General features: G+C 36.6%; 1 protein-coding gene across 4 annotated transcripts in view; it reads right to left on the reverse strand.

Moving 5' to 3' along the window:
* Nucleotides 1-475: 475 nt before the first annotated feature.
* si:ch211-236d3.4 overlaps nt 476-20113 on the reverse strand; it is a 56313-nt gene continuing 36675 nt past the window's right edge. For 3 of the 4 annotated variants that reach the window (XM_068218632.2, XM_009305788.5, XM_009305791.5), the window contains exons 3-5: nt 14607-14832; nt 4723-4879; nt 930-1736 (exon numbers count right to left, since the gene is read on the reverse strand). In XM_068218632.2, the coding sequence (XP_068074733.2) occupies nt 1620-1736; nt 4723-4879; nt 14607-14832 (500 nt within the window). In that variant the 3' untranslated portion in view covers nt 930-1619. Of the gene's footprint in view, nt 1737-4722; nt 4880-14606; nt 14833-20113 lie in introns of all 4 variants that reach the window. The other variant, XM_001334156.9, reaches the window with a different exon arrangement.

Below are 20113 nucleotides of genomic sequence, written 5' to 3' on the forward strand. Positions count from 1 at the left end.
TTTGGTTGCACACTTCCTTTAAAAAAAAAAAAATCTGAATTTTGTATGACTGACCTCCTACGAATCCATATGAATTAGCCACTAAACTGACAAAACGTAAAATAGTTATGCTTCCTCATGAGATCAGGCTGACTTTAAATGACAAAAAGCTTCAATTATCTCTCTCAAGTGTAATTTGCTTTCAAACTTTTTGTTTTACATTTCAGTTTTAACGAACTTAAGATTGACAACTGCCTTCCCTTCGTAGTGCACTTCGAAATCATTTATGCCATTCTGAACTCAGCCATGGCTCATGATTTACAATGGAAAATCTGTTACATTCTCAAAGCTTTTGGGGAAAAATTTATATATATATATATATATATATATATATATATATATATATATATATATATATATATATATATATATATATATATATATATAGGAATTCTGAACCTAAATGTAATTACAGCTACAAATGAATAGACTAAATGTAGTATTTATATCCCAACGCTATCTCACGGCAATATGTAACCTTTTGATTTAGAGGATCTCATTAGCACAATTCAGTACAATTTGCTCATCCTCCAATCACAGTTGGGTTTAGGGGCGGGGTTGGTTGCCACACCTCCTTTTTAAAATCATACATTTTCGTAGGACTAGTATGAACTCGTACAAACTTGTACGAATCTCTTATTAACTCATACAAATCTCGTATGAACTTGAACGAATTTGTACAAATTAGCAACTAAAATGACAAAACGTAAAATAGTTGTGTTTCCTCGTAAGATCAGGCTGGTATATCGGATTTATAGGCTATAGGAGATTAGCCTTCATGCTAATATTGTCCATAATGTTAGTAAAATAAATATAAGCCGTATATGTGTCGTTTAAATTAATATGAAAAACAAATGTATGTTCTAACCAAAACTAATCCAAAATAAAAGTTTGTTTTGACGTAATATATGTATGTGATACATGCTATTCAAACTTTTTTGTTACAAATTATAAATACACATTTAGATATCTTCGTATCATACACATATATATTTTCTATACACACATATATTATGTCAAAACAATTTTTTATTTTGGACGCGATTAATCATGATTAATCTTTGCCCAGCACTAAAACTAAAATTGGATTTAATAAAAACATGTTGTTAAAAAAAGTTGTTACTCCGCGCCATTTAGAGCATCATTAAGGACCTTTTACGCTATAACTAACAGGGTTCAAAAGATGGAAAGTGCGACACTGCACCTACGGTTTTGGGAAACACTCGTAACTAAATCGCTCATTTCCCAAACGATGCATCGTACTATAGTAGTTCAGCTGCGAGTTACGTCACTGTTAAGGAAACGCATCCCTGGACAGTTCATCTTTAATCCATCCGGTCCATCCCAGAACAATACAGTCTCCCAAAAAACCCTGCGAGCTTTACATTCTGATGCTGCAGAGGCTCTTTTTGGGTTTTTTGGTCCTTATCTCTAACCTCTCTGAACCCCCCGGAGGTGAAGATATGGTTGGTGTGAGACTGGAAACCGAGAAGCGCAGTCGTGTTGATGTTGTTTAGGAGCTGCGGCAGGTCTCTATGTTACTGGCTGTGCACAAACACACACGTATAGATCCAGTCTGTTTACACCTCTTTCTCTCCAGAACTTGTAAATGACGTTCGTCTCAGGTTCTCCTTCACTTTAACAAACTCCGGCGCATTGCAGTTGTCTTCCTCAAGCTTTTCTTGCTCCTTCTCCAACTACAAATACACAGAAAGACAGAGGCGTACTCAGTGGTGTAAAGTAACGAATTACAAATACTCAAATTACTGTGAGTGAGTAGCCTAGGAATGTGTACTTTTGCTTTTACCTGAGTACATTTTCAGTGCTGTATTGGTACTTTTACTGCACTATTTTCCTTCAAACTGCAGTTGCTACTTGTTATATGTTTTTTTATTGTCTTTAGTGATTGCCTGAGTGGAATAATCAGTCCTGTCAGTGATTCTGAAAATCACATCAGACTGACGAACCTCAACATGGTTTCTGCAGGTGTCACCAAGTTAAATTTAGGACATTTTAAGACATTTTTAAGACCATTATGAATGAAATTTTAGACTCATATTGGGCTAAACACTAAGGAATTTTTCAAATGGCCCAGATGGAAAAGAGTTTTATTTGCCCTATCAAAAAAATCTATATTATAATTGAATACATCTAATAATACAATTATATATTAATAATAAAATATAAATATTTTTTAGATATTTCTCAGCAATATATTTTAAATATTGTATAAATAAATACAAGCTTTTACTCACTAAGCAGGCACACAACATCATAAGCCTTTAATATTAGATTAGATTTAGGTCATGACATCAGGTGACCAAAATTCAATGTCTAGCCAGCGTGTAAGGACAACAATGTCAAATTACGTTGATATTTGGTTGATTTTTATGTTAAAAAGTGACCAAAATCCATCGTCTGATAGATGTCATAGTTGTAATGTCCACACAACTTCAGGATGTAACATGATTAGATGTTGATATTTGGTGGATTTTAGGTTGGTTTTAGGTTGGATGTAGGACACTGACGTCGGCCCAATTTTCATTTCCAAACAAAATCCATTATCCTTACGACGTTGGGGTATGTTGGGGTACAACGTCAATATGACGTCATGTTGATGTGCTATGCATGCAGGGCATCTTTTAAATAAAAAAATTGAACTGTTTCAAAAGTTTTAAAAACTTTAATAAACTAAATCTATGCACAACAATCTGTCCAGGTCGGTGTCCTCAGCAGTAAATACACGGGCCACTTTTAAACAATTGTCATTGTGAGGAAAATAATTAAACCATTATGATAAATAGAGTTAAAAGTTACCTTTTTAAAAATAAAGTTTTATTAAGATGGATTGTTGGTGATGGGTTTTGGCCAGATTGTGTAGCAATACATGAGCAACAGAAAAATTAAGACCTGTTTAAAACCAATTTAAGACCTACAACACAATATTTCATTTCAAGACATTAAGACTTTTTAAGAACCTGTTAAAACCACGGTCGAGACACTGGTAATACTCCACAAATAATGTTTAATAACTCTTTAAAACTGACCCTTTTAGGCTTTGATAAAAACTGTTCCATTTTGGTGACTGTCGCTTTACATTTAAATGAGATTGTGCTCTTTTCGAAAGAGGGCGGGGCTACAGATGGCTATGTGTCAGCATAGTGGCAGATTCAAAAACAAGACTTCTGCCCTATGCTAATGAGGGATTATCCAGTGGGTGGAGCTTTCCCACTCTGATGACACGTACAAAGGGAGAATGCCAATTAAAGTGTTTCTGCAGTTTTTTATCAAGTGTGATTATATAAAAAAAAAAAAGAATTATTAATTTTTACAATTAGAAGCTGGTTATATTCACACAGTGCTGACACACAACTGTGTTTAATCCTTTATAAAAGTAATTTATGCATTACAGGTCGCCTTTAAACGATTGCTAAATGCACTACAGAATGTTACGTTTTCAAACACATGCAGAAACTGAGTTTATTCTATCAGGGCTCCATGAGCTTGGTTTGAGGTGCCACCTGCTGGACACTTGTCATAGTTTAAAGTGCATGATCTAGGCATTAACATATCGACACAGATTTATTTTTGTCCCCTATGGTTGCACAGATTTCACTCCACATGTAAACTTTCCATTGGCCTTATTCAGCAATGCAGATGTGCGCTGGTTTCTGCGATTGTTTTAGCTTCCAATGGCTGCGGCTGATCATACGTGAAGTATAAGGTCAATAGGTGCATATATTATTAATGCAACGTGTTCTCACGTTTTAAATTTATATATAAAGATAATTGGATTAAATAGAGTGCTAGGAATAAGCGTTTTACTAAGATTTTTCTTTTAATTTAGTATATTATTATTACAATTTTTTTATTAAAGCCTAGTGAAGCTTTTTTATTTCATCCAACCTTACTAAATATAATTAATAGCATGAATAGCAAACACTTACATTTAGAAACTTAACCTTAAAAGAAAATGACATTGGTTTAAAGATACATTTTTAGTTAGCTTTGTATAAGGTGGAATAATACTCACTTCTCACTACTCACTATTCTTAAGTAATTAAATGGAAGGGCTACATTTTACTCATACTTTGAGTAGTATTTTTACTTTTAGTGTACTTGTACTACATTTTCTTTGGCAAGTATTGGTTCTTCTGATAGAGTATGCTTTTTCAGAAGTCTTTCCATCGCTGGACATACTTTTAGGAGCATTTACAGGATAATTTATACAGTTGAAGTCAGAATTATTAGCCGTCCTGAATTATTAGCCCCCTTGTATATTTTTCCCCAATTTCTGTTTAACAGAAAGAAGGTTTTATCAACACATTTTTAAACATAATGGTTTTAATAACTCATTTCTAATAACAGATATCTTTTATCATTGTATAACAATGGTTTGTTCTGTAGAGAATCGAAAAAAACATTGCTTAAGGGGGCTAATAATATTGACCTTAAAATGTTTTTTTTTTATTATTAAAACTGCTCAGCCTAATTAAAATAAATAAAACTTTCTCCAGAAGTAAAAAACATTATAGGAAACCCCTGCTCTTTAAACATCATGTGGAAAATATTTAAAAATGAAAAAAGAATTCACAGGAGGGCTAATCATTTTGACTTCATCTGTACATAAAACGCAGGTTTGGTTTTGATCTGGTCTGTATGTCATGGTTGTTTGGGTTTCACCTCCTCTAGTTTCTGCTGTCTCTTGAGAAGCTCCTGTTCCAGTGGAGAGATCTTCCTCCTGGCCTCCTCCTCTAGCTTTCTCTGCTTTATCATCTGCTCTCTCTTCCTTTGCTCCAGCACACGCTGCAGTTCAGATTTATTCTCCACACCAGCACCTCTGTTGGGAAAGAAACAGCAACAATCGAAATTCACTTAATCCTAGTGTGCTGTTGGAGATGTTTTCATGCACTCTGGGATGATTTTGAGTCTTAATTTGGCCACAACTTTCTCTGTGTTTGAGCAAATGGAATGCTGTTTGCTCACAAATTTTATTTTGACACATATTTTGAGAAAACGCTTTGAAAGTTCATGGCTGTTTTTGCCTTATTGACTTCCAATGATATTTTTTATTGCAAAGCCATGGCGGCATCATGCATTCTTGATTGTAGGTGGTTTTCCATACTGGAAAGAGGTAAAATGTGTAATTTATACTGTTGATCATCAGGTGCAGGGTTGTGTGGCCCCAAGGCTCTGGAACAATCTCCATTTGAACATCAGGATCTCTCAATCCTTGGATGCTTTTTAATCTACTTATTATACTTGACTTATTTTTACTCCCTTGCCTTTGAGCGACGCATGCTTGTTATTTCTTATCTGTATTTTAGTATTACATATATATATGTTTCCTTTTCTTGCATTTTTAATACAAGTTTTATTTATTTTCTTAAATATTTTATTTCATTGTAAAGCACTTTGGATTAACTACGGTTGTGTAAAATTGTGCTCTATAAAATAAAGTTTGCCTTGCCTTACAGCAAGCTCTTAGAACAATGACCATAGTAAGTGTATTTATGCACACACACACACACACACACACACACACACACACACACACACACACACACACACACACACACTACAACCTGCTGTTTAACTTCATCGAACTCCATATAAAAGCCAGAAACCTTTTTTTCTTCACAGACCTATCTAAAGAATCAATGCTGCCAAATGATGATCAACAGTAAAAATGACACATTGTACCTCTTCCCAACAGGGAAAACCAGCAACAATCAGGAATGCATGATTATATGCTGTCATGGATTTGCAATCATAAAAAGTCATTATAATGATAGTCACTGGGGCAAAAACAGCCCCAAACATAACAAAAGGGTAGTCAATTTAAAAAGTGCAAAAGGGGTAAAAAATAACCAAATATGTTACTTACTGTAGTTACTTTTTATAGAAATTAATGTGAAAGTGTTATTTAATTTTTTAAAGAGAAATATAGACTTTAAATAAAAAAATAAAAAAATACTTTTTACCCCATACTAATAATTATTATGGATAGATGGATGGGTGGGAAGGGTAGATGGATGGATGGGTGGGTGGTTGGGCGGGTGGATGGATGGATAAAGAGATGGATGGATAGATAGATACTTTAGACAGACAGACAGACAGAGATAGAGATAGATAGATAGATAGATAGATAGATAGATAGATAGATAGATAGATAGATAGATAGATAGATAGATAGATAGATAGATAGATAGATAGATAGATATTTTTTCCAGTTTCTATATACTATATAGTCACAGTTGTGTGAGTCACTGGCATTTTTTGGGGGGTGTGGGTCGCAGACTCAAGAGTTAGAATAGAATAGAAATCATTTAAATCATTAAATAGAAAATAAATGAATTATTTATATATATATGTGTGTGTGTGTGTGTGTGTGTGTGTGTGTGTGTGTGTGTGTGTGTGTGTGTGTGTGTGAAATAAAAATAAGAATTAAGATACAAGTAGAACAATCCTAAAGAAAAGTCAAAATCAACTAAACAGAAAACAAAAGAAAAAAAATTCAATATAAATGAATAGTACAGAAACAAATAGAATAGAAAAGAAATCTCACTGGTGCAGTTAGTCAGTCATCCAGCAGGTGGCAGTGTAACATATTAAACTAGATTTGTGTGCTTTATAAAACTTTTTGCCACACATAATATGAAACATGTTAATGCATAAAAATGAATTATTCATATCTGCAAATCAGCTATAATGTAGCCAGTGAAAATATGCAGATCTGTTTGACTGTATGTCTAATTTCCATTAGTACCCCAGTGCTCTTACTGTTGCCAGTGTTCATGGTGCCAAGCTTCTGCTAACATGAGTGATAATTATTAACTTCTGTGCCAGGATAGACATATGTGCGCAGAGAAACACCCCAAGACATACTGATAATTAAATGATGTGTCAGCTTGTTCTCTCCGCAGGGGAGAAGGTGCCGAGAGAGCTGGGAGAAAGGAAAAACATGTGGGAGTCTCAATTAGCGTCCCTGCTAATTTAGATGGTGTCCTTCAAACTGAAGACACAGCCAGTTAACAATAAATAAACACAAGGGGCATTTAATGAAGATAACAAGGTAGACATCAACTCCTAAGAGCCCTCATGATGATAACATGAGGGTCTTTAGTCTTGTCTAAGCTCTCTGCTATGAATAGTCACTAGCTGAACCACGCTAAAATCGTTAGCATCGACCTGTTCCTGAAATGATCCATAGATGGTGTCTTCTTTCCTATCATGGCTGAGAGTGACATCCGAGCCAGATTTGTCTCCCTCTGTTTAGTGTCTCCTTTTGGGTTCTTCTCCCAACTGATAATTTTTATTGCAAAAACTGTCTAATAATATCTTATTTCAAGCCCCAAAATTGTATTGATCTTCACTGTGAAAATGCAGGGCTCCACACAATCCCTACATGTTGTCCCAACACAAATCAATGAAGTTGACTTAATTGTTTTTACAAATGTAAGTGGATTGAATATAAAACTGTCAAGTTGTACCCACAAAAAAAAAAAAAAACTTTAAAATTGTGTTAACAAATTTTAAATAAGTAGTTTAAAGCGGAATGAACTACTAAATTTCAATTTAGCAAAATTCAATTGAGCGCACTGTTAAAATGGCCAACTTTACAGCAGAAATAAAGGTGTTTACAGCCTGGTACAAAGAGCGATTTTGGTTCCTACAGCTAATATTACCCTTCATGACAACTGTGAGGGGGAGTTTTTTTTTTTATAACTCAACTGTTTCAACTGTTTTCCAGCGCTGTGCGCTAAGCAAAGCAGATCCAGTCTGGGTTTAGTTTTGGAGATGGCAACACGGAGATCATCTTCCACGTTAAGACGAGATCTATGTTTATTTTTTATGTAAGTTAGTGCGGAGAAAGTCTTCTCGCATAAATAAGTTGATCCAAATGGCATTAGTGTATCCAAAGCGGCTTTGGAAAGCTGCGGGTACTCATCCTTCACCGAAATCCAGAACTCGTCCAGCGTTTTTGAGTCAAAAAGTGTCCTCAAGGTTCGATCAGATGAAAGTTCAATCAGCGCGTCCTCCGTGTCACACGTCAGATGGTTTGCGGCGGCACTGAAAGGGGATCGAATCCAATCGTGTTTTTCTTCTTCCTCTAGAAAGTACTTGTTAAAATGATCCAGAAGGATTTGTCGATGGTCAATAATAGACTCCCTGACAATATTTACACTCAATGTATTTTCCTGTTAAAATTGTGTTAACAAATTTTAAATAAGTAGTTTAAAGCGGAATGAACTACTACCATATCAAGCACATTTTACACAGTGCCCTTACAGCTGCAACCCACCACTAGGAAACACCAAGCAGCAACCTCCTGCTCTTCCTCGGGAAGCCAATATGGAAGTAACTGAAACTGCAATTCATCGAAATTTGGCTAGTCCTGGCTCCACATAGAGCAAATTTCAATTGAGCGCACTGTTAAAATGGCCAACTTTACAGCAGAAATAAAGGTGTTTACAGCCTGGTACAAAGAGCGATTTTGGTTCCTACAGCTAATATTACCCTTCATGACAACTGTGAGGGGGAGTTTTTTTTTTTTTATAACTCAACTGTTTCAACTGTTTTCCAGCGCTGTGCGCTGAGCAAAGCAGATCCAGTCTGGGTTTAGTTTTGGAGATGGCAACACGGAGATCATCTTCAACGTTAAGACGAGATCTATGTTTATTTTTTATGTAAGTTAGTGCGGAGAAAGTCTTCTCGCATAAATAAGTTGATCCAAATGGCATTAGTGTATCCAAAGCGGCTTTGGAAAGCTGCGGGTACTCATCCTTCACCGAAATCCAGAACTCGTCCAGCGTTTTTGAGTCAAAAAGTGTCCTCAAGGTTCGATCAGATGAAAGTTCAATCAGCGCGTCCTCCGTGTCACACGTCAGATGGTTTGCGGTGGCACTGAAAGGGGATCGAATCCAATCGTGTTTTTCTTGCGTACCTTCCTCTAGAAAGTACTTGTTAAAATGATCCAGAAGGGTTTGTCGATGGTCAATAATAGACTCCCTGACAATATTTACACTCAATGTATTTTCCTGTTAAAATTGTGTTTACAAATTTTAAATAAGTAGTTTAAAGCGGAATGAACTACTACCATATCAAGCACATTTTACACAGTGCCCTTACAGCTGCAACCCACCACTAGGAAACACCAAGCAGCAACCTCCTGCTCTTCCTCGGGAAGCCAATACGGAAGTAACTGAAACTGCAATTCATCGAAATTCGGCTAGTCCTGGCTCCACATAGAGCAAATTTCAATTGAGCGCACTGTTAAAATGGCCAACTTTACAGCAGAAATAAAGGTGTTTACAGCCTGGTACAAAGAGCGATTTTGGTTCCTACAGCTAATATTACCCTTCATGACAACTGTGAGGGGAGTTTTTTTATTATAACTCAACTGTTTCCTTTATATTAAGTTATATTAAGTTTGCATAATTAAGGGCGTGGCCACTTGAGTGACAGCTAGGTCTCGCTGGTCCCATCACTTCACCTCAGCTGACTCCGGCAGATTAGCCACTGAACTCGGCATAGTCATCATATTTTTGTTCTGTTTTATGTTTCTTTACACAATCAGTCGCCTTTTGGACTTCTTACGATTATCAGATGATATTATAGATATCATTGGGTATTAGATTATATAAACAGATGAAATTAATCATTTGTTATAATGTACTTATTGTGTAATTACATATTACATTGTAGTTATGCTTGATTAAATACCTTCATGTAATTAATATCTGTAATTTCATTCATAATTACACTACTGACCATCCCTTACACCTTAACCTACCCTTAAATCTACCCATACCACCAAACCTGCCCTTAACCCGACCTTAAGAGCACCAGAAGTGTTCTGCAATACATTATAAACAGAACAAGTACATTGTATTTACATACTGATGCAAGTACATAGTAATAGTGGGACCGTGCATCTCTTCTTAAAAAGCTCCATGAAAAACTTTTCTAGAGAAGGCTTGAGTAACGAGGCACTGTTTTGAGAGTGACCTATTTTCTTTTGCCACCTTCTCTGCCCTCTTTGATGCCCGCTGTTATCTGTGCACAAGTGAGATCGCCATCTGGGTTTAACGTCCTCCGCAGATTGAGTGTTTTCTGCTGGGTCTCTCAGCACCAAAGAGGCACAAGTGCCAACAGTGACTAAAAGATGCTTGCTTAATGGCCAGCACGGCACTGTGCCAGTGCGCTCTCTGTGGCTTTAAAGTGTTTCATAGTGGCACACACTGATGAATGTACCCACACAAACACTGACTCCTTCTCTGTTATGAAAGCTTCACGCTGCACTCTCAGATATAAAGATATGAGAGCTGTAGTTGGGGCGATATCTTTGCAATACTGGTACTGAATTAGTACCGCTAGTACCAATAGTGCCAATAGTACTATTTCTTGTTTAGCATGGGGTTTGCATGAATGTCAATGTGAACATCATTCTCGATATAAGAAGAAAATGTACGCACTCGAAAAATTACTTTTGCTACTTGTTTAAGTTACTTAAAATGAAATGAAACAACGCTACTTTTAAAGTCCAATCATCCACCACACCACCCCCGCCCCCGAATCCCAGCCAACACTCCCATATTTGGAACAGTCTGTAACTGTTTGCAGGTATGTCTCACCAACCCCAACCCCCGTGACATCCCAACCCCCTACCCATCTGCCGCTTCTCATTTTCGTTTGCGACACCGCCCCAACCACCGGCACTCTTCATTTCCGTGACATCCAGTACCCCCACAACCCACCCACCCCATCACCAGCTCTTTAGGGCCTACTCAAACTATCCAAACCGTGCCCAGGCCCATTTCCGGGATTGTTTGAGAAGTGTGAGCGCTCTAAATCGGGCTCAGCGTGTTTCACTTGGGCTTTGCCGTGATACGCTTGTGTGTGAGTGCAAAACATGCCTGAGCCCGAAACTGAAAGCGTGACGTGAATTTTAAGGGACAGTTTGCTACGGATTTATTAATCATTCTTACTGTTCTTTGAATACGAAACTGTCGTAGTTTATTAAAGACGCAAACCCCTCACTGCACGACAGCTGCACCTTCAGAAAACCTCCTAATTCCTGCAGCACGAGGGCTTTATGATTGTTCATGAGCGTTAAAAGTGTCACAGCAACAAACGACTTAAATGATATAGCTGAAGAATTCTTCACTGAGCTGATCGAAAGCACTTACTGAACAGCGCATCATCAATGACGTAAGCGTGCTCAGGCCTGAATGTAATGTGAGAGCGGGCCGTCGGGGGAGACGGGAGTGGAGCAAGCATGCTTTGGCCTGGTTCAAGGCAACTGTACATAGTGTGAGTAGGCCCCTAATTTTGTTCACGACAACCCTCGTTCTTCACTTTCGCTTGTGACAACTAAAGCCCAATTCACTCCCACCCTCCCACGACATCCCAACCCCCTACTCATCCCCCGTTCTTCACTTTCGCTTGTGACAACTAAAGCCCAATTCACTCCCACCCTCCCACGACATCCCAACCCCCTACTTATCCCCCGTTCTTCACTTTCGTTTGCGACACCGCCCCAACTACCGGCGCTGGGGGCCAATGTAATAAAGATGACAACACCCATGATTCCACATTCAGGCAGGGCATCAAACAACGCAGTTTTTGTGACTAAGCGTCCTCTAGAGGCAAAAAATTCAGCGTGTCTTTATTAGTACCTAAAGTTTCATTATATGTAAATGAAGCTAATTCCAGTTTCTTCCTATCAGCACATGAGATATCAGCATTAGTACTGACACTACTGTACTGTTGGTCAAAGAAAGTTTACTAGAGGTCACCTTCCTTTCAGATTTGAGTTCCATCCTATACCAACATGTTGGTGGAACTGTTTTGAACATTCAGCCTTCTACTCTTGAGTAAATCTCTTCTATCAATGTGAAAATCCACCTGTATGATACTACAGAACTAATAATATTCAGGTGTGGACTTTGTATGAGCCAGTACATTGCTTTCAGTGTTTTCTCAGCAGTTTTTCCACTCCAAATATGATTTCACTTTGAAGACAGAGACATAATTATATGGTTAAACTTTACTTTATACTTTATTTAATTGAATGTGAATGCCAATTTTCTGACAACTAAACAACCAAAATCTGTGTATAGACTAAGAAAAGTGACAAACTTTTTTACCTAAATGCAGTGCTAGCTAGTTTTTTCTCCAACACTGTTGTGCACAACAGACCAGATTCTGTCTAAAATCTCACAATTAATAATGACAATTCATTCAAGAGCACTCTGAGTGGGATGTCGGGTTTGATGTCACCGGATCTGCATTGTCGGCCACTTTAGATAAGTGCTCATATCCCCTGTGTGAAAACACAAGGCAGAAACCGCGTGGGATGTGAACACAATCTCTAATTGGTCTTCATTGGCTGAGCCTCGCGCTCTTTAAATCTTAAACCTCCCAGAGTGTCTAGGAAAGAGAGGAATGGAGGCACAGGGAAGGATAAAGGGGCTTCTGTTGCCCATTCCTGAGGGGTTTAGACCCTTCTGCTTAGACAGAGAGTGAGTGTTCACCTTTACCACATTTAGGGCTATTATAGAAGCGGGGGGTGGCATTGTAATGCACTGCTACCAAGCAACTGCAAAATGCTAATCAAAATGCCTGAGGAGAAAGTAAAGTTTTTCTAACTCTGTACTTGGAGACTTAGAGTTTACTCTTGATTTAAACATTTTAGGGATATACCGTTGAAACCAGAAGTTTACATACACAAAAAGTCAGATGTTAATGTGACTAAACTTTTTTTCTTTTAGGTAAGTTAGGGTTATCTGTTTCTGTTCTGCTTAATAGCAGAATAATGAGATATTTTTTGAGAAATTGTTTTAACTTTTCTTGAAAAGTCAAGTTTACTTATAATAAGATTATTCTGCCTCTGAAAAAGCTCAGATGATGGTGTCAAGGTTTTGGAAGTTTCTGATTGGCTAATTGACAACATTTGAGTTAATTGGAGGCACAACTTTAGAAAGGTATTTAAGAAACCTCAAACACACTGCTTCCTTGTGTGACAACATGGGAAAATCAACAAGCCAGAATCAACAACAAAGCCAGATTACAATTTGCTAAATGACACTGGGGAAAAGACTAATGTTTGGAAACATGTGCTGTGCTCTGATGGAACTAAGATTGAACTGTTTTGCCATAATGACCAATGTTGCATTTGGAGGAGAAAGGGGAAAGCTTACAAGCCTAGGAACACCAACCCAACTGTGGAGTATGGGGGCGGCAGCATCATGTTGTGGGGCTGTTTTGCTGCAGGAGGGACTGGTCTACTTCAGCATAGAGGGCATCATGAAGAAAGAACATTATGTAGAAATACTGAAGCAACATCTCAAGACATCAGCCAGGAAATTAAAACTTGGCCACAAATGGGCCTTCTAAACAGACCATGACCCTAAGCATTCTGCCAAATTAGTTAAAATGTGCTTTAAGGACCACAGAGTGAATGTTTTGGAGTGGCCATCACAAAGCCCTGATCTCAATCCTAAAGAAAATTTGTGGGCAGAGTTGAAAAAGCTTGTGCGAGCAAGCCAACAAATCTGACTCAGTTACATCAATTCTGTCAGGAGGAATGGGCCAAAATTCCTTCAAACTATTGTGAGAAGCTTGTGAAAGGATACCTAAAACATTTGACCAAAGATATACAGTTTAAAAGCAAAGCTAAAAAAATAGCAACTACCGTAAATGTATGTCAACTTTTGACTGTCTAGAAATTAATAAAAAAAACTCTCCTTTAATTAAAAAAACTCTCTTTTAAAAAAAAAAAAATTTTTTTTCTCATTATTCTGGCATGCAGCAAATGTAAATCATTTAGGTAATCCTAACAGACCTAAAATAGTAAACGTTTAGTATGATTTACCATCAGACCCTTTTAACAAATGGTTATGTTCGGTTTTTTTTATAGTGTATATACACTTCTAATTTCAACTGTATAAGTGTTAATAACATGCTTTAGTAACTGATTATGGTTTATATTATTTTCGAGTGTGTGTCTAGGTGTTGTGATTTGTATTTTTTCTGTAACTCTGTCCTATGCTGCCTGTCTTGACCAGGACACTGTTGCAGAAGAGGTATTGTATCTTAATAGGACTTTCCTGGTTAAATAAGTAAGTAAATAAATGAATGAATAAAATTACCTACACAATTTTTAGGCTGTTTCCTCCTTCTGTATGTGAGTATTACTACAGTACATGTAGCTACAAGACACTTAGCAGATGATTATCACCCAGAGGGACTTTTGCGCATGCTAGTTCACAGAAATGTCCACAGGAAAACACCAATCGCTCTATTTTTGGCTTACTGTCAGACTGCAAAGTATAAACACAGGCTGGCAAGTGTGTTTACACTCCAACAATTAAGTTTGCTCAAACTACTTATTTAGAATGAGCTGAAACTACACAATTCTTGATTTTTTTCTGGGACAACTCAATTGTTTTGTTTAATCCACTTAAATTTGTAAAGACTAATAAGTTAACTTAATTCGTTTATGCTGTCTCGACACAAACAGATTCACAGTGTATGTACTGCAAGCTTGTGTATTCTCATACCTTTTATGGTTCAACAGCAACTCCCGATGAAGCTCCTGGTGGCTTTTAGAGGCTTTCACTGGATTAATCAGCTTTTTGGGTTTGATGAGATCATCGTCCCCTGTCATGTAATCAGGCTGAGGTGCGTAACTGGCCAGCGGGGGGATTTCGCGATGAGGGTAACCACATGGATCTGGGTTTTTCGGTTGATGAGGCTGTTCCCATTGGATATCGGCGTATGCTGAAGCTGAGGATGGAGAGAAAACAATGAAAGAGGAAGGGGTTTGTTAAAAGGAAGTCACTTTTCCTCTCATGGCTTCTTTTACTGTGTACAGAAAGGCAGAGAATGACGCAAAAGAAGGATTAAATAAAAAGCAGGAAGTGGAATGGTGCAGCAAAAACAAGTCACATCAATACACACACAATACTACAAGCAGCTTCTCTCTTCTGCAGCTTAAATGATTCCATGTGAGCTGAAATAGGTTTCCTGAAGGTAGCAGGTGGACAAGCAGAGCGTTTACATTCCTCTGGGTCCTCCATTTCCTTTTTACAGCACCAAGCATCTAACACATACAGACGAAGCACTGTTATTAATTCATTCATTCATTTTCCTTCGGCTTAGTCACTTATTTATCAGGGGTCGGCACAGCGGAATGAACCAACAACTATTCCGCCTTATGTTTTTAAACAGAAGATGCCCTTTCCAGCCGCAACCAATTTCTGGGAAATGATTGATGAACAGTGGATTAGAATTATAGGACAACTTAGACTTATATTTAGAGGTAACTGCTTGGTCCTAATTGATGTAATCCTAAAATGAGTATGCTGTTATACTGAAGCGCAGTTTAAAAAACGTTAATGAACTTTCTTCCACAGTAAAATTTGACCATAGTGGGTTTCATAGACATTACTTTGTCATTAAGGATTTTTAAAAGATTTTCAATCAGGTTTAGGTCAGGACTCTGGGCTGTCATTCCCTTATTTCAATGTTTTCGGTTTCTTTGGCCATTTTGATACGTGATATGGTTCATTGCATAACAACTGCCACATTTTAAAAAGAGTCGCTAATTATCTGTGAATTCATTTTGTCCACTACTGTAAAGACAAACTTAAATTAACTTTCCTCTACAGTTGAAAGTTAACTAAAGTGGGTTTCTCAGGCATTGCAATCACCAATGATTTTTAAAGATTTTCAATCAGGTTTAGGTCAGGACTCTGGGCTGCCATTTCATAATTTCAGTATTTTCAGTTTCTTTGCCCTTTTTTTTTTAAGTGATATGGTTCATTGCATGACAACTGCTTGCTAATTTTGGGTGATTAATGCATGGAAGGAACCACATATAAATATCAAATACATTTTTTGCATTCCAATTTGCTCAAATAACAAAAGAAAAACTCCACGTCAGTGTTTTTACGACTTCAAAAATGTGTGAGACTGATAATGGCAGCCAGCTGAGAGAATAATTTAACATTTACTGACCTGCCCAAACAACTCATAGTAGCGTTAACTAGATTTTTCTTTTTTACAATTTGATGAAATATTGCAAAGTATAGTTTTAAAAGTGTACATACATAACATACATTTTTTTGTAAAAATCGAAATTTTAAAAACATCAAGAATTTAGGATGCTGATAACCATTATAAATGGCATTACCATATTTTTAAAAGAGTCGCTAATTATCTGTGAATTCATTTTGTCAACTACTGTAAAGACAAACTTAAATTAACTTTCCTCTACAGTTGAAAGTTAACTAAAGTGGGTTTCTTAGCCATTGCAATCACCAATGATTTTTTAAAGATTTTCAATCAGGTTAAGATCAGGACTCTAGGCTGCCATTTCATTATTTCAGTATTTTCAGTTTCTTTGCCCTTTTTACTAAGTGACGTGGTTCATTGCATGACAACTGCTTTCTGATTTAGGTGATTAATGCATGGAAGGAAGCACATAAAACATTAAAAACATCACAAATTTGGGATGCTGAAGACCATTAAAACGGCATTACCATATGTTGAAAAAGGTCTGTGAAATAATTGTCACTGTACTGTAAAGGACAAACTTAAATTAACTTTCTTCCATGCTTGAAATGTGACTAAAGTGGGTTTCTTAGCCTTTACTTTGTTATCAAAGACTTTCTAGAGATTTTCAATCAGGTTTAGGTTAGGACACTGGGCTGCCATTTCATTATGTCAATGTTTTTTGGTTTCTTTGCCCTTTTTATTATGTGACATGGTTCATTGCATGACAACTGCTTGCTAATTTGAGTGATTAATGCATGGAAGGAACCACATCTAATTAATAAAACATTTTTTGCATTAGAATTTGCTCAAATAACAAAAGAAAAACTCCACAAGAGTGTGAGACTGATAATGGCAGCAAGAAGAGAGAGCAATTTAACATTTACTGTCCTGATCAAACACCTATAGGAGAAGCGTTAAATAGCTTTTATTTTTTGTAATTTGATGATATGATGCAAAGTTGTAGAACTTTACATACATTATTTTAAATATCCTAAATATTAAAAACACAAAAAAAAATTGGGATGCTGGTGATCATTAAAAATGACATTACATTTTAAATTTCAAATGATCTTTGAAATAATTTTGTCAGCTTCTGTAAAGGTCAAACTTGTGTCCAGGTCCATAACCCAAGCCAGTTCAATAGCATCAAGGTTAGAGACACTCCTCCCAGAAAAGGACAAATTAAAAGCGCAGTGATCCATGCTAAAGTGACAGCAGATCAGGTGTCATATGCATTGAAGCTTGCTCAGAACAATGCTATGCTTGGAGGAGGAACCAGAGACAGTCTCCACCATTCAATATTAAAAAAGCTGAGCTCAGTTCTTAGCACTTCTCAATCAGAGTGCAAACGAAGAGGACAGGGATGAATTGATGATGATAGGCAGGATGATGAAGGGAATTCATGCATGTGAAAGTATTCGTGACACAGGGTTTGGTATCAGAGGTCAACAAGTCTACATCACAACTCTTGGGTACTAATAACATATTTTTAAAATCGAAGGTTTTATTTTGGTTATACTCTAATAAAATATAATTAGTTAGAGTGCTATTGATGAGCAATTAATTAATGCAGAGATATAGATGATAACTCAAATAATGCTAATTAAAATAAGCCAAAAAAATACCATACACATAAACATATTGGTTCTTTACTGGTATTAGTGTTTCCATTAAAAAAAACCTCCATTAACCTCAATTATTGCACAATTTATAAGGTTTAAGGTGTAAAAAGTTTCTTTAGGTAATTCAAATATTCGGTAACACTTTATTTTAAGTCCCAATTCTCGTTATAAAGTCTTTTATCTGCCTTTTATAATATATCAAGTGTTATTCTACATCCCTAATCCTAGCTAAAACGTAACCCCAACTACAACCTTACTGACAATAGGCAGATAATTAGTAGTTTATTGAGGTAATAGTCTTGATTGATGGTTGGATAATAGCATGAACTGTGATTTAAAATAAAGTGATGCAAAATGTTCATTACATTAGCAAAAACGGTTCTTTTAATATTTATTCTCTGACAGTTCTTTGGAATTTCAGCAAAACAACAACGACAGCATTTTGGGACCTGTGTTGATGCACATTTTAAAGTATGGCATGAAAATCGAGTGATGAAAATTCCAAGTTCCAAATAAAAATTCCTTAATTCATACTTGAGGCAAAGAGCTTAGAATGACCAAGAGGTGATACTCAATAGAACGTTCCATTGCAACAGCAGCGCCCAGCAACAGTCCCGGATTCTGCCATTTTGGAGTGAAAGTGGTCGGCTGTTTATTGTTTATTTATCTTATTGCTGTCGCGATGGCAAGCAGCTGCTTTATTTTTTATTTATTTATTTAAAAAGCACATCAAAGCTGAGATACAACCTGAAAGACGACAATACAACACTTACTATCACAATCATCAGCACTTTTAATAGTTTATTTAACAGACTTATAATCTGCTGTTGCTCTATTGGAGTTTTCATTCCAAAATGGCCGCCACGCCATCTAGTGGCTGTTTCCCAAATTGCACAAGAGTGTCGCCTCTTGGCGATTCTATGCTCTTCGCTTGAGGTTTTGGTTTTGGGCAAATAAAGCGTTAATGTGAATAATGAAAGATGGAAATGCATTTGAGGGATAAACTGACATTACATCCACATGACTCTAATGTGCTTGCTTTGCTTACAGTTTGTTGCTAGATTACCAATACTACAGTGAGCCACTCTAAAAACTTGATGGAAACGCTCCTAATTCACATTTCAAAGTCTAGTTAATACATATTAAACCTCTTTACATCATTAAAAGTACATCCCGAGTAACTGATATTTGTTGGTTTGCACTGAATCATGGTTTTAACAATGATTTTCAAACTATATGTTTGCTAGTTATTTTATTTTCAAGATCTGAGGTAAACGTTATGCTTCCCCTATCAGTATGACAATAAATGCCACATAAAATGGCATTAAAACTCACATTAGTTGCATTTAACACTGAAACAAAGTACATACACTTCCTGACAAAAGTCTTGCTACCAATCCAAGTCCAATGAAAGTTTTAGGACAAACAATAACTTGACTTCTAGTTGATCATTTGCTATAAAAAGTAGCTTATATGAAAGGCAAAGGCCTCTAGATTACGCTTATTTTACCACAATAAAATATGATCAAGCCTTGATTTTTAATTATTGAATAAGAGCAGTAAGGTCTGACTTTCCTTAGTCAAAAGTCTTGTCACTTAACAGAAGTAATGTCCAGTATAGAAGGAACGCAACCTTAAATCGCTATACTATGACTCAAATAACTTAATAAAGTCATCTGGAATGGCAAAAAAAGTTCTTGCAGGACTCCCAGAGTTCATCAAGATTCATCAAGATTTCATCTTTAATGCCGCCTCCTCCATCTTACCCCAGACATGCTCAATAGTATTCATGTCTTGTAACTGGGCTGGCCAATCCTAAAGCACCTTGACCTTCATTGCTTTCAGGAACTTTGATGTGCTTAGCTAGCTGGCCTCCATTAGATCAACATTATATATTTTTTCTTCCCTTAAATGTCTCTTTTAGATTTTTGCTCATGAAGTAATAAATCACTTGAAAACACCACACGCATTAGAGAAATTAAGCTAAAAGTCAATCTGTCCCAGTTTTTTAGACTAACATCACTGATATGGACCTTATTCAGTTCATACTGAATGCTCTTAATCCATTGAAAGCAATATTTCATGTTTATGAGGATTATGAAGCCATGATCACTGGTTGGACAGTGAGTGACCAGCAGGTCAGAGATTTGAGAACAGTGTTTGGCCTATTATGCAGCTTCAAAGTTATATACAGTGCTGTGAAAAAGTGTTTGCCCCCCTTACACATTTCTTTTTGGCATGTTTGTCAAACTTTAATGCTTCATATCATCAAGCTAATTTAAATATTAGTCAAAAATAAAACAAGTAAACACATAATGCACTAAACAGACAGTACGTGTATGCTACAAATAAGAACAAAATGGTCGTCAGTTTTATTTATTATTATT

This window comes from Danio rerio, chromosome 11, assembly GCF_049306965.1.
Source record: "Danio rerio strain Tuebingen ecotype United States chromosome 11, GRCz12tu, whole genome shotgun sequence".
Classification (NCBI taxonomy): Eukaryota; Metazoa; Chordata; class Actinopteri; order Cypriniformes; family Danionidae; genus Danio; species Danio rerio.